Here is a 13,254-nt window from a genome sequence, read left to right on the forward strand (position 1 = left end):
CGGCGCAGTGCGCGGCCGGGAGGAGCCGGGGCGGCGCCGGTCGCTGCCTGCCCGGTGCGCGGTGCCCGGTGCGCGGTGCGCGGTCCACCATGAACAGCATCAAGAGCGTACCGGCGCGGGTGCTGAGCCGCCGCGGCGGGCACAGCCTGGAGGCGGAGCGGGAGCAGTTCGACAAGAGCCAGGCAAGGGCGGTGGAAGGGGGGGGGGGTCCCGGTCCCGGTCCCGGTCCCGGTCCCGGTCCCGGTCCCGGTCCCGGGCGGGGGCGCTGGGGAACAGGCCCGCTCCGCGGGGCAGCGCCTCGGGGCGCGCCGTGCGCTGATCGCGGAGGGTTCCCGGGGCGGGGGGTCGGGTCCCCGCAGGACTCCGGGGACGCCTCGGTGGGGTGGCGCGGCCCCCGTCCGTCTGTCCGCCCGTCCGTCCGTCTGTCCGTCCGTCCCCGCTGCCGGCGCGGCGCACGCTCCCCCGCCCCCGCCTGCCCCACCGCTTCCTCCCGCCGCGGCCCCGGACCGGTCCCGCGTGGGCACCGGCCCGTCCCGCCGCCCCCGGGCCGGGCACCGGGGCCGCGTCCCCGCCGTGCGCCGCCGCCCCGGCGGGCAGCAGAGCAGGCGGTGTGTCTGTGTGTCCGTGTGTCCCCGCACCCTCCCGGGCCTTATCGGCAGGTAAACACGGCCGTGAGCAAACAGGGAAAGTTCTATGGCCGCGGCCGTGCGGCGGGAGCGCGGCCGAGCCCGGGGCTGCCCCCCGGTGCCACCGCACCGGTAACGCGCATCTCTGCATCCCTGCGGTGCCCCCCGGCGCCACGGGCTGCCCCGACAAAACGGGGGCTGTTTTGCACCGGGGCTGGGCCCCCCCCCCGCGGCTCTGGGTCACGCGTGGGGTCTCCCCGCGGGGGTCGGGGTGCCCGGCCCCGGAGAGGGCGGCAGGGTGAAAGGAAAGGCGTTCATGCCCTGCAGTGTCCGGCGTTGCTGGTCCTGCCCCGGCCCCTGGACTGGTTTGGCCCCGGAGAGCACCAGTGAAGGCAGGTGGCGATTTCGGGCCTCGCGGGGTCACGGTGCCGCTCGGCCGTGCTGGGTAGGAAACGGAGCTTGTTGGGTTCGGCTGGCAACACGAGAAAACCGGCAATTCTGGTTCCTTCTGGACGCGTCTCCTTCAATCGTCCCGCTGGGCACCGCTGATAAGTAATCGCGGCGGGAGCGCTGCCTCGTGCGCCAAAAGGCAGCCGGTGCCGGCCAGGCGGGAGCGCGTCCTTCCTCCCTCCCTTCCGCCCTTCCGTGGCGTTTTGGGCTTTTTGGTGGGATTTGTGCCCCACGTGGGTGCGACTTTGCTCGTGGCCGCAGGGACGCCTTGGGCAGAGCCACGTACGGGGTGAGTGGGTGGTCGCTCTCTATTAGAGCTGAACCTGGGGCTCGCTGGCTGACGGTCACATCCACCACCCAGGACCGACCTTTTTCCCAGCATCCACTGAAAAACTGTCCTAAAGGTGTTTTATCCTAACGTGGCTTCCCGTAGCAGTGCTTCGGGTGAGAGCGAAAGTGTTCCCATGTCAGTAAGCGGGTATCGATCTGCCTTTTACGTCTAATTATAGCAGCTGTGGAGACGGCCGCCAGTCGCCTTTGTATCACGGAGAGGCCGGTGGCACGTCCCTTCCGCACACCTTCGCCGGCCGAGGATTTCACACCACCCTGGAGAATGATGCTGCCGAAACCGAGCGCCCCATCTCCTTTCCCCCGGCGAAGGCCGGGGCGATGCCTGCGGGTGCAGACAGGGGTTGCCGGCCCTGCTGTGATCCCGGATGCTCGCGGGTGACGTGAAGGCCACCTGCTTTCCCTGAAAATGCTTTTCGAGGTCTTGTGTCGGGGTGATGCAGACGTCCCCGTTGGAGCGGCTGCCTGTGAGAGACGGGAAGCTGCTGTCCCAGCGGGCGCTCACTCCGCAGCCTGGCAGGAGGCAAAACTTGCCCTTTTCTGCCGCCAGTTCTCGCTTTTCTTAAATAAGGTTAAAAAACCAACGAACTCCAGAGCTGCCAGGAATACAGCATATGTGACTGCTGAGTGGTGCTTTTTTAGTGTAATTTGGGAAGGAGAAGCCTTGGGAAGGGAACTCCGGAGCAGCCGTTTGCAGTTCAGCTGATCTGGCAGTCCTTGTGGAGGACTGAGGAGGTTTCCAGCTCGGTGTCCTGCTGCCAAAAAAATTGCTCCCCGCCGCGGCGTCGCGCTGGGACCCGGCATCCACCTGCCGGGTGGGGATTGCGGCCCTGCGGGATGCTGGGGTTTAGGGGAGCCGTGGGCGGGGAGGATCACGCCATAATTAAAAGCAGCCTGGAAAGAAAGGGTGGATGTAAACTGCGCTCCTTCGTTTGGGTGCTTTGATCCTGGCTTTAGTCACCGGCTTGGTACGTGAGGGCTGTGAGTAAGGCATTCGGGCTGCTCCTGTGTGGGCTCCCACAGCTGGCAGCTGGGCAGGTTTTGGGGTCGGATCCCCCGCCAGCGGGGCCGGGGCTGCACCGCTCCCCGGTGGTGATGGGGAACCATCTGCAGGTGGCCTGAAGGTTTCGGCCAGGCTGGTTGTGGGCCTGCAGTGACAGCGGGGACCTGCCCACCTCCGGACATGCTGATGAGGCCCCAGGAGGCTGGGTCGAGGGTGAATCTCCCCGTTTCGGAGCTGCCCTCCACAGCCCAGCTTCGCCAGGCAGCCGGCAGGGACATCCTGAAGGCATGCGGGTCCCAGGCTGCGGCATTGCCCCATGCTCATCCCTGGTCCCATCATCCCCTTTTTGGGGATCTCCTGGCCAGCCTGGGGTTTGGAGCCAGCGAAAGCACAGCTGAGCCGGCAGCCCCGAGGGACTGGCATTGGTTTGGTGCCACTGTGGCTTATTTGGGACCACGCTGGACACGGCATCTCCATCATGGTGGTGCTGCAGGTGGGCGGGGGGCTGCCCTTGCCCAGGTCCACTCCTCTGTGCTGGACATAAAATGGCTCAGTTGAAACCTCTGCGCTGAATCACCAAGGATGAAACCAGCCTTTCCGGCAGCTCCCGGGCTGAATTTTGGCTGGTCGGGCTGGAAATGAGCTTACGGGCAATAAACACCATAAAACCACCAGAACCAATGGGAATTACAGCCTGGTTTTGGGACAGGCTAGCTGGGTCCCAGCCCTATCCCCGTCCTGCTGGATAGTGCTGGGCAGCCAAGCTCCTGTCCCCGGGGATGTGGGACGGCGTTCCCTTTCCCGGGGGTCTGCCCTCATCTTGTGCGTCGGCCCCCCCGGCTGCATCTCCTTCCAGCCCTGTGGGGCTTGAGGCTGAGCCCGGCTCCTGCCGATGGGTTGGGACGAGCGTGGGGGGTTGGGACGAGCGTGATGAGTTGGGACGAGCGTGATGGGTTGGGACGAGCACGTCGTACTGCTCCCGCACGTGGTGGGCAGTGAAAATCCAGGTTTGGGAGACGTCTGCCCTGTTCCCCCCGCCATGCAAAGCGCCTCAATAAGATGTAATAACCCGTTTAGCAGCTCTTCACTGCAAGATGCATTTCCAAGCCCTGCCTTGCAAAACCATCGGCTTGTTGCGCTCTGGCGCATGATAAACCCTGCTTTCTGCCAATAAACCATCGCTTTGGTGTTGTACTGGGAGGCGCTGGCAGCCCTGAGGACCTGTGGCACATCTCCTTGCCAGCTGAGCTGTGGTCGAGAGAGCAGCCTCTCCACCGGCTCCAGCCTTTCGGGTGGCTGCGGAGGCGCCGGGAGCTTTGGGTGAGGTGGCTGTGCTGCACGTGCCTGTTCCCGGGCTCTCCAGGCTCGTTAACCTTCGGGAATAAGAGGATTACAGCAAGTCACCAGCTTAACTCTGCTGCTGCTTTACGGCCCCACATGGCGGGGTAACGCCGGGGCTTCCCCCAGCGTAGGAAAGGCAAAACCAACGTCTTTTCCTGGCAGCTGGGCTCAGTGTTTTGGGGCTGACTCACTTTTCGGGATGCATTCACTGTGTTTTTGCTGCTGTTGTGGGCGGCTCCTGGGCACAGACGTTTTGGGCTCATCGGGGGTGGATTTGGTGCCTTGACACCTGCAGCATCGCCCCTTTGCCAGGGCGTCGGGTTCCTCCTGCATAAGTCGGGAGCACTCGATAACCCGGCATCGGGTTCCTCCTCCTGCAGGAAAGCGCCTCAATTCGGAGGCGTCCCCTGGACAAGCAGCTGTGTCGAAACAGGTGCTTTCCCCGGGAGGGGAAATAAGATTTTTAGAAGGTTTTATGGCTTGTGGGCTGCAGGGAGGGCCCAGGTTTCTCTTCCGGCACGAGCGCCGGCGGCGGGGCCGCTTCCTGCCTTCCCAGCTGGGACCTTTTTCCTCCGCCGGTGACCGAGGGCTCACAGACACGGGCACAGACCGAGCGCTCGTGAGAGGATGATGCAGCCCGGCTGAGTCTGCAGGGACCTGGGGAGGAGGAGGAAGATCCTCATCGATCACAGCAACTCAGTTTTACAGCCCGTCATCACGCGGGAGATGCGACCGACCCCTGTCTGGGTTCGTCTTTTGAGATAAACCCATAATTTAAAGTGTGCTGTGATCAAACACATTAAAATATAGATAATCCTCCTCTGATAATCACATCGCTCTAGATTTTTGCTCCGTTGAAATGGGCATCGTGGCTGCCACTCCCTCCTTGCTCGGGGGCTGCTGTTTGCACGCAGCAAAGCCATCAAAAAAAAAAAAACCTCCACCGCCCCCTGGTTCAAAGGCTTGTTTTGGTTAGAGAAACAACCCTGGAATTTGGCATCTCACTGTCGTGCTTTAATGCTCCCTGAGCACGGTGCTGAGTTCAGGCTGCAAAAATGCCGTTTGTTTCCTGGGACGGGGACAGCAGGGAGCATCAGCAACTGAGCAGCAGTAGTGGCCCGGCTCCAACCGATCGTGCTGGGGATGGGGGGTTTTAACAGGCCGCTTTGATCATGGATAGAAAAGCCTATTTTGACATGTCATGAACGGCTTTGAGGTGACAAATATGTTATAAAATTTAGGGTATTCCCCAAAAGCCCCGGGTGGCCAGGCCGTTGCCAGCTGGCAGCGCACCCAGCTCTTTGCTTTGGGGGGACGTGGGTTGGGGACCGCGAGGGTTGTGCTGCTACTGATGGCGGCCGTTCTCTCCTCCTCTCACAGGCCATCAGCATCAGCAAAGCCATAAATACACAAGAAGCACCGGTGAAGGAGAAACATGCCCGCCGTATCCTTTCCCTCGGCTCTCCTGGTCGGTGTGGAGGAGATCCAGTGCCGAGGCAGGAGGGGTTTCACCCTGCAGGGCTGGAGCCCTGGGAGGTCTGGGAGATGGGAGACCCGTGCAGAGCTTGGTTGGGGGATGGCAGCATGTGGGGTCATCCAGCAGTGAAAATGCAAAGAAGGGCAGTGCAATAAAATTTCTTTGGCAATAAAACGCAAAGGGCCCCGGTGTGCCCTGCTGCAGGGGAAGGTGCACCAGAAAAAAATAAATGGGCGTTTTATCTGCGGGTGCAGCATCGCGCCGGTGATCTCTGTGCCTGCGGTACACTCGGTGCGTGTCCTCTTTTTAATGAAAGTTGCACAGGAATAGTCCCCAGCCCTGCCTGTCCCCTGCTCCCATGTGTGTCAGGTTGGCCTTGACCGCAGGGAAGGGATCATCCTGGGGACGCACCATGAGAAGGGAGCGTTCACCTTCTGGTCCTACGCCATCGGGCTGCCCCTGCCCAGCAGTGCCATCCTCAGCTGGAAGTTCTGCCATGTCCTGCACAAGGTCCTGCGCGACGGCCACCCCAACGTGAGTGTCCCCTCCGAAATGTCCCTCCCGCGTTGCTGGCAGGGGGATATTTTTGGCTCTTGCCGAGGTCCCTCTGCACAGAGGGTGGGTTTCCTTCCCTGCCCTTGTCACCTTTCCCAGGCCATGAGGCTGTGAAGCACTCTGTTATCTCGCATCTTTGAAACCTCCCTGTGCAAAGCCCTGACCTCTGGTTGCCATTGGAGAGCTTGAACTTCTTCTCCCAAAGCTAGAGTGGTATAAGGGCCTGGATTCATCCCCATTCCCAGCTTCAGGGCAGGCAGGCAGGCACTCACCCAGCTCCATGCCAGCCCCACCATGCCACGTCCCTCCTGTTTTTGTCCCCAGGTCCTCCAGGACTGCCAGAGGTACCGCAGCAACATCCGAGAGACTGGGGACCTGTGGGTGAGTGGGGCGAAGTGGAGGTTTTTGCCTTCTGGGGGCTTTGGGGTGGGTGCTGAAAGACATCATGCGCGCGGGGAGGGCAAAGCACCCCCTGAAATAACCCATCACCTCTGACTCTGCTGGGTGATGGTTATGCACACGGCGAAGGGCAAGAGGGTGAGAGCCGTAGGGCTGGTGCAGGTTTGCCGTCGTGTGCGGGCTCTGCCCGATCCGGTCGCATCGCTCCGGATTCGCCACGTTTCCCCTCATGTCTTTGGCAGGGCCATTTGCACGACAGGTATGGGCAGCTGGTGAGCATCTACACACGGCTCCTCCTCACCAAGATCTCCTTCCATGTCAAGGTGAGAGACTCTGCCGCCTCTGCACCCTGCCGTGCCGGGGTACGGGGCTTCACCGGGGCTTGTGTCGCATTAGCAAAAACATTAGCAGTGACTGCTAATTTTTTTTCCTTTTACAAAGCATCCTGAGTTCCCCCCAGGCCTTGAAGTGTCAGATGAGGTGCTGGAAAAGACCGCAGGGACGGACGTGAACAACATGTGAGTGTCCTGGCAAGAACAAAGCAACCAGTGCGTGGTCGCCAGCTCCGTGCCGCCGGGCTGGCAGCATCCTGCTAACGAAACAGCTCCTGTTCAGGGCAGCCATCGGTGTTTTATAAATTGGGTGGATGGTGCCCAATTCCTCCTGCACCTGCAGAGTGGTGAGGAGCGTAAATGCAGGGAGCAAACCCACCAAATTCTTGTCAATCCGAGCCCTTGCCGGCACAGGGCCCTGCAGCGAACACGAGCAGCCGGAGCAAGGATGTCTCCACCACCAAGTGACATGGTTTTGGCTTTTTTGGCAGCTTCCAGCTGACGGTCGAGCTGTTTGACTACCTGGACTGCGAGCTGAAGCTGTCGGAGTCAGGTGAGGAGGCAGCAGGTCCCTCCTGCTCGCCCCAGGGCTCTTGAGCAATAGTTTCGCTCTTTGGTCAGGAATGGAGTTCCGGGAGGCTGAGGTCAGAGGCTCAGGTCCTTCCTCCTCATCTGATGAGATTTCTGAGGTCGTTTCTCAGCTGGATTCCCCTGTTGATGCTCTGTAGAGGTGGTTGTAGGAAAATATTTAAGGAACGTGTCTGGTTTTAGCCCACCTGAACAAGGCAGAGTGGTGTTTTCAGAGTGGTGCTGCTCTGAAATATTTTTTTGTTTCTTTTTGGTACAACCATGTTAATCATATGCATTACCCAAATCCTTTCAATCCCCCTGAAGCAGAGGATGGGGCTGTACCTCTTTCCAAATACTCATTTCCCCTCGTTGAAATACCTCCCAGGAGGGCTGGAGGCCCCTGCCCACGTCTGCGTCTCTCGCCTCCTACTCCAGGAATTTTTAGATGGTTTAAAAATGCAGCGGTTTCTTCCTCTGTTGTGAGTCAGGAACACGGAGCTGCCCTGGAAAACAGGGCACAGCGGGAGCGACTGTTCTCCCGGCTCCCGTCAGCCTCCTGCTTCTCCTCCTGACCCAGTTATACAGAGAATTTATATTCATAAATACTTTAAAGCTGAGTGGGGAAGAAGCCAGAGTGGATATGCTGGCTGGATTTCTGCCAAGGGAAGGGATCCGTTTCTGAGCCAGGGCAGGCGAGGCTGTGGTGCCGGCAAGGCTGTCCCCTGCCCTGGGATCCTCTCCCAGCTCCTTCCATCATTAAACAAAGCGGAGCAAAACCCCTCGCCTTCCCCAGCTGCGTCACGCAATGGCAGCTCCTGAGGGCAGCCGGCCTGCCTTTGCATTGTCCTGGGGTTAAATCCTTCCTTTTTGGGGTCGGGGTGTCCGGGGCAGAGCTGAGCACCCCCTCCCTCTGCCACCATGGTCCCTTTGGGTGTTTTTCTTGCACAGAGGGGAGTTGTTCCCAGCTCGGTGGCACAGGACAGGCAGCAACCCTGGCATTTACCCCGTGTCCTGGCAAAGCCACATCCGTTGTGGTTAATGATCAAGCCGAGTCGCCCAGAGCGGGACGGCTCTGCAAACACAGCGCTGGCGCCTCACCGTGCTCAACCCTTCAGTTTTCAGGCAGCTCAACACCTCGATGGCGATCTCGCAGATGTCGGCGGTGCAGTGCCGCCTGGCCCCCCTCATACAGGTCATCCAGGACTGCAGCCACCTCTACCACTACGCCGTCAAGTTAATGTTCAAGCTGCACTCCTGTGAGTCCTTGGGGATGTTCCCCGCGCTTTTCCCGGGTCAGGCTTCTGGCTGGATTCTTGGGGCTCAGGCTTGCGTGGATGGAGGCATCCATTGCCATGTCCCTGTATCCCAGCCGGGCTCTAAGGACCTGCTCCATCCCATGTAGACATCCCACATGAAGGAATTAGGACTTGTCCTTGATGAATTCAAACCGATGTGCCTTGGCCCACCAGCCCCCTGCGCCAGGGGCCTCGTGCGGGTATTTCAGGGTTCCCACACCTGCCTTTCTCTGCACTGTGTCCCTGGTCCCTATGCCAGGGATGGGGACACCCCACTGCCGTCCTGATCCCTCACATCCCGCTCCCACCTGGCCTTCACCGGCTGGTTTTTGCAGCCGGATAGATACGGGCATGTGTGAATAAATTTGCAGCCCTGGATCAGTCACGGCTGTCCCCTCCATTGCTGCAGGTCTACCGGCTGACACGCTGCAGGGCCACCGAGACCGTTTCCATGAGCAGTTTCGCAGGTAACCTGGGCCAAGGTGGGGTGTTGGGGTCCCGTCCCCGCTGCCAAGCCCCCTCCCCACCTCCCTTGCAAGCGGTTTTTCTTTCCTCCCTCTCCAGCCTCAAAAACTTCTTTAAGAAAGCATCCGACATGCTGTATTTCAAGCGGCTCATCCAGATCCCTCGGCTGCCAGAGGTATGGCGGGATTTTGGTGTGGTGCTCGTGTGTGATGCTTTGGAGAGCTTGTGGGTTCAGGGTGTGTGGGGGTGTCCCCATGGATGGGTTCGGGGTCTGGGGACACTGCAGAAGCACCTGCTGGCACATCTCAGCAGCACAGGGATGGCTGCCTCCCTTTCCTCAGTGGTCAGTCTGCAGTGGTTCCCGAAACCCCAGGCAATGCCAACTTCTTTTCCCTGCAGAGCCCCCCGAACTTCTTGCGGGCATCCGCGCTGGCCGAGCACGTGAAGCCGGTGGTCGTCATTCCTGAGGAAGCCCCCGAGGACGAGGAGCCGGAGAACCTCATTGAGATCAGCACGGCTTCCACCACGGAGCCGCAGGTGGGGGCACAGGGATGGGATGGGGGCCCTAGGACGGTGGGGGCAGGCACCTGCAGCCTGGCTCAGCTCAGCACCCTCTGTCTTCCCCAGATCACCTCGGATATATTTGAGCAAACCTTTGGGCCACCCAATGGCATTCGGGACGACAGGTATGGGGGTCCGTGGTGGTGGAGGAGGGGTGGCCGCCGCCACATGGGACCAACCTGCCTTTCTCTGCAGGGATGCACAGATTGAGAGCTTGAAAAAGGAGGTGGATGTGCTCCGTGCGGAGATGGAGAAGATTAAACTGGAGGTAAAGCCTGGCCAGGGAGCAGCCAGTGCGGGAGAGGTGGGCGGTTTTCAGTGCTGTAGCATGGAAACCCCAATGGGATGCAGCAGAAACCAGGGGCCTTGCACCCAGCGCTGCGTTTTGGGGCCTCTTTCAGTGCCAGGACCTAACTCCTGATGGAGATGGGGTGGGGACATGAGACCTGTCCCTTGCTCTCCCAGACCTGCTGCTTGCAGTGGGCACAGTGTGGTTGCAGGGGCCGAGGGGAGAGCTTTCCTGTGCATCTCGTGGCTGCTTTGCCCAAATGGCAGCCAGGCACCTGGATAGGGATGTTGGGGAGGGCAGAGTCGTTGCTGGCATTGGTGCAGGGCGGTGCCCAAGTGCCTGATGGTGTCCCGCAGGCGCAGCGCTACATCACGCAGCTCAAGGCGCAGGTGAACAGCCTGGAGGGCGAAGTGGAGGAGCAGCGCAAGCAGAAGCAGAAGGCGCTGGTGGACAACGAGCAGCTGCGGGATGAGCTGGAGAGGCTGCAGAGGGTGAAGCAGGACAGCGACAGGTCCCAGCGTCTCTGTGCCGAAGCAGAAAGTAGGTGCCCTACAGCACCCATTGGCCGCAGGACACCTGCACTGCAGTTGCTGATGCTTTTTCTCACCCTGTCCAGAGAAAGCCAATGCCACCGAGATCCGCTACACAAAGCTGAAGGAGAAGCACAGCGAGCTCATCAACACACATGCTGAGCTCCTGAGGAAGGTAACGCTGCTGCCTGCGCTGGGCAGGGATGAACCACTGCCTTCATCCCTCCACCACCGCCAGTGTGGCTCCTGCGTGCCCAGCCCCACCCTGTACCGGTCCCATTGTCCTGCCCCCAGGGACCTCTAAGCACCTGGTGGGGGGCACCCCTTGAATTCATGTCCACCGATGGTCAGTGTTTTGGATGCTGTGAAAAAGGCATCTCCAAGCAACTCCCCCAGCCAAAATTTGGGCAGAACGAGCTCAGCGGTGACAAAGGTCCCCCGCTCTGAATGCCCAGTAATCTTTGTGTCCTCATGCAGAACGCCGACACTGCCAAGCAGCTGACGGTCACACAGCAGAGCCAGGAGGAGGTGGCACGCGTCAAGGAGCAGCTGGCGTTTCAGGTGGAGCAGGTCAAGCGGGAGGCCGAGATGAAGGTGAGCCAGTGCAGCCCCAAGTCCGGCCCTGCTGGCCCGGCACCAAGCCCTTCCCAGCCTTCGAAATATGGTGGCTGCGCATAATTTGGGTGCAAGGGGTAGGGGTGGTTGTTGGTGTCAGTCCCTGATCTGGGAAAGAGTTGCCCTGCCTCCTCGGGAGGGTGTTATTTAATGCGTGCTTCATTCCCTCTTGCCCAAGTCTGCCATTTCTTCCCCCAAGAAAATGCCACAATGCAAATTGGTGGGTTTGGGTGCTTTCGTTCTCTGGGGCCCAAGCTGGAGGCTGCTCCTGAAATTCCTGCCCTGGGGAAACAACCCCCCCGAGATCCTTGAAACCCCTCCTGCAAAACACAGCCAGGCTGGTTCCCCCTGTCGTGGCCACGTGCTGGTGCCGAGTGGGGCCAGAGCACGTTTGCAGCAGCTGAGCCCCCGGCACGGGCGTGCGGTTGCAGCTGGAGGACCAGAGTGTGCAGATGGAGCAGCTGCGGCAGGAGCTGGACGCCCGGCGGGACGAGCTGGACCAGGCGCAGCGCTCGCTCAGCCAGGCCAAGCAGGTACAAAGCTGGGGGCATGGGAAGCACCCAAATCCCCATCACAAATCCCTGTCATGCAAGATGGCGTGCCTGCCATCTCTGCCAAGCCAGCCGTGCAAACAGCAGCCCAGAGAGCCGTCATGGGGCTGAACGTGGGTCCACCCCATCAGTGTCATGAGCTGGGCACGTCCTCAAGCTCCCCTCTGTGTAGCTGTTGGGCTCATGACATGGTGACAGGTGAGTGACAGGGGTCTCGTGGCCCCACTGGCAGGCAGGCACGGAGCTCAGTGCCCAGGTGGAGGCCCTGCACGCTGAGAAGGAGGTGCTGAGGCGGTCGGTGAGCGAGAAGGAGTGCGAGCTGCTCTCCACACGTGGCCTCATCGAGGAGAAGGAGCTGCACCTGAGCCAGGAGGCGGACAGGGCCACAAGGGAGATCCGTGAGCTGCAGGGCAGGCTCCTGGAGAAGGTATGGTGCTGTGTGGAGAGCCCACCACCCCTCTACTCGCCGGGGCGAGATGTGTTTGGGGGTGCTGAGCAGACGTGGGGCTCAGCTGAGCCATTGCTAACGTAGCTGGTAGGATATGATTTACACCAGTAATAATGGGATGCTTGGGTCTAATCCTGCAAAGGGGCTCTTGAGGGATATGCTGGTGATGGGGCCATGCTGATCAGGGTCCTGTGTCCCAGTTGTGCCGCTCACCTGTTCCTCCCACCCCACAGAGCAACCAGGAGCAGAGCCTGCAGCAGAAGCTGCTGGATGAGCAGTTTGGCATCCTTCAGGAGACGGTGCGGGAGGCGGAGGGCATCCTCCGTGACGCGGTGGCCAAGCTGGACGACCCGCTGCACATCCGCTGCACCAGCTCCCCAGGTACGTCCCGCTCGACCACAGGGGCTGCAACATGCAGTCCCTTCTCCCTCCAGAATAACATTGATAACATTGCATCTCAGCTTCCCTCAGGCATTCTTTCCTGCCAGACATCACGCCCAAGGAGGCTGGGGTCACTTCCCAGGAGTGAATTTTTAACCCTCATCTCAGCACTATTTTTTTAGATTTTAGTGCTGTTCCCCGGCGAGGGCTGTCAGGACGTGAGCTGTCTTGGTTTCCACTCAGTGGTGCCTCGTGGAGTCAGCACTCGTGGTCATTCAGACACTCGGCAGCCTGACCATGCTAACGAAGCTAAATTTGTTGCAGATTACCTTCTCAGCCGGGCGCAGGCAGCGCTGGAGTCCACGGACGCCCTAGAGAACGGACACGCGCAGTACGTGGCCTCCATGGCAGGTACCTGGGGCTGAGAACCGGTGGCATTGCTTGCATCTTGCTTTTATTTTTATACATTCAGCAGCCCCCAGCTGCTCTGGGGGCATTGGCAGGCGTGCAATGCCCTGGTGATGGAGGGACACAGCGGGTGGAGTTGGTGGGTTCCCATGAGCTCGTTCAAGGAGCAACCTGCAAGCTGGAAGGGTCAATCTTGACCTCTCCAAGCTCTTGTACTGATCCTTAACTGCCTTCGAGGGCGGGTCGCAGCCCCCAGGACATGGCAACTGATGCCCTGGGCTGGCAGCACCTGACCATGTCCTCTTGCCGGCAGATGCTGCGGGGCTGGTGGGGTCTCTGGCCCTCTTCACACACCTGACAGCCGACACCATCGTGAATGGCAGCGCCACGTCCCACCTAGCTCCCACTGACCACGCTGACCGTGAGTGCCGTGTGTGGATGTGGTGGGTGTTGGGGTTTTTTTTTCTTGTGGGGCTTGTTTTTGGGGTGGCCATGCCAAAGCTCCCTCCGCCGGGGACTGGATATGGGGCAGATCTTCCCCAGGGATAGCACGGTCCCCCCAGCTCCCCCTGCTCCCCTTTCTGACGTTCCCTCCCCTCCAGTGCCTCTT

General features: G+C 60.5%; 1 protein-coding gene across 1 annotated transcript in view; it reads left to right on the top strand.

The window, feature by feature from the left end:
• HIP1R (huntingtin interacting protein 1 related) overlaps positions 1-13,254 on the top strand; it is a 19,008-nt gene continuing 5,754 nt past the window's right edge. The window contains exons 1-21 of the mRNA XM_087754348.1: positions 1-182; positions 5,149-5,212; positions 5,637-5,779; positions 6,125-6,181; positions 6,442-6,522; positions 6,641-6,717; positions 7,023-7,084; positions 8,217-8,357; positions 8,806-8,863; positions 8,961-9,036; positions 9,261-9,398; positions 9,489-9,547; positions 9,618-9,690; positions 10,068-10,251; positions 10,328-10,416; positions 10,719-10,835; positions 11,288-11,389; positions 11,640-11,834; positions 12,089-12,236; positions 12,561-12,647; positions 12,958-13,065. Of these exons, the coding sequence (XP_087610474.1) occupies positions 90-182; positions 5,149-5,212; positions 5,637-5,779; positions 6,125-6,181; positions 6,442-6,522; positions 6,641-6,717; positions 7,023-7,084; positions 8,217-8,357; positions 8,806-8,863; positions 8,961-9,036; positions 9,261-9,398; positions 9,489-9,547; positions 9,618-9,690; positions 10,068-10,251; positions 10,328-10,416; positions 10,719-10,835; positions 11,288-11,389; positions 11,640-11,834; positions 12,089-12,236; positions 12,561-12,647; positions 12,958-13,065 (2,152 nt within the window). The 5' untranslated portion in view covers positions 1-89. The remainder of the gene's footprint in view (positions 183-5,148; positions 5,213-5,636; positions 5,780-6,124; positions 6,182-6,441; positions 6,523-6,640; positions 6,718-7,022; positions 7,085-8,216; positions 8,358-8,805; positions 8,864-8,960; positions 9,037-9,260; positions 9,399-9,488; positions 9,548-9,617; positions 9,691-10,067; positions 10,252-10,327; positions 10,417-10,718; positions 10,836-11,287; positions 11,390-11,639; positions 11,835-12,088; positions 12,237-12,560; positions 12,648-12,957; positions 13,066-13,254) is intronic.

Source organism: Nipponia nippon, unplaced genomic scaffold, assembly GCF_047370975.1.
Source record: "Nipponia nippon isolate SJK-2023a ecotype South Korea unplaced genomic scaffold, ASM4737097v1 scaffold_18, whole genome shotgun sequence".
Classification (NCBI taxonomy): domain Eukaryota; kingdom Metazoa; phylum Chordata; class Aves; order Pelecaniformes; family Threskiornithidae; genus Nipponia; species Nipponia nippon.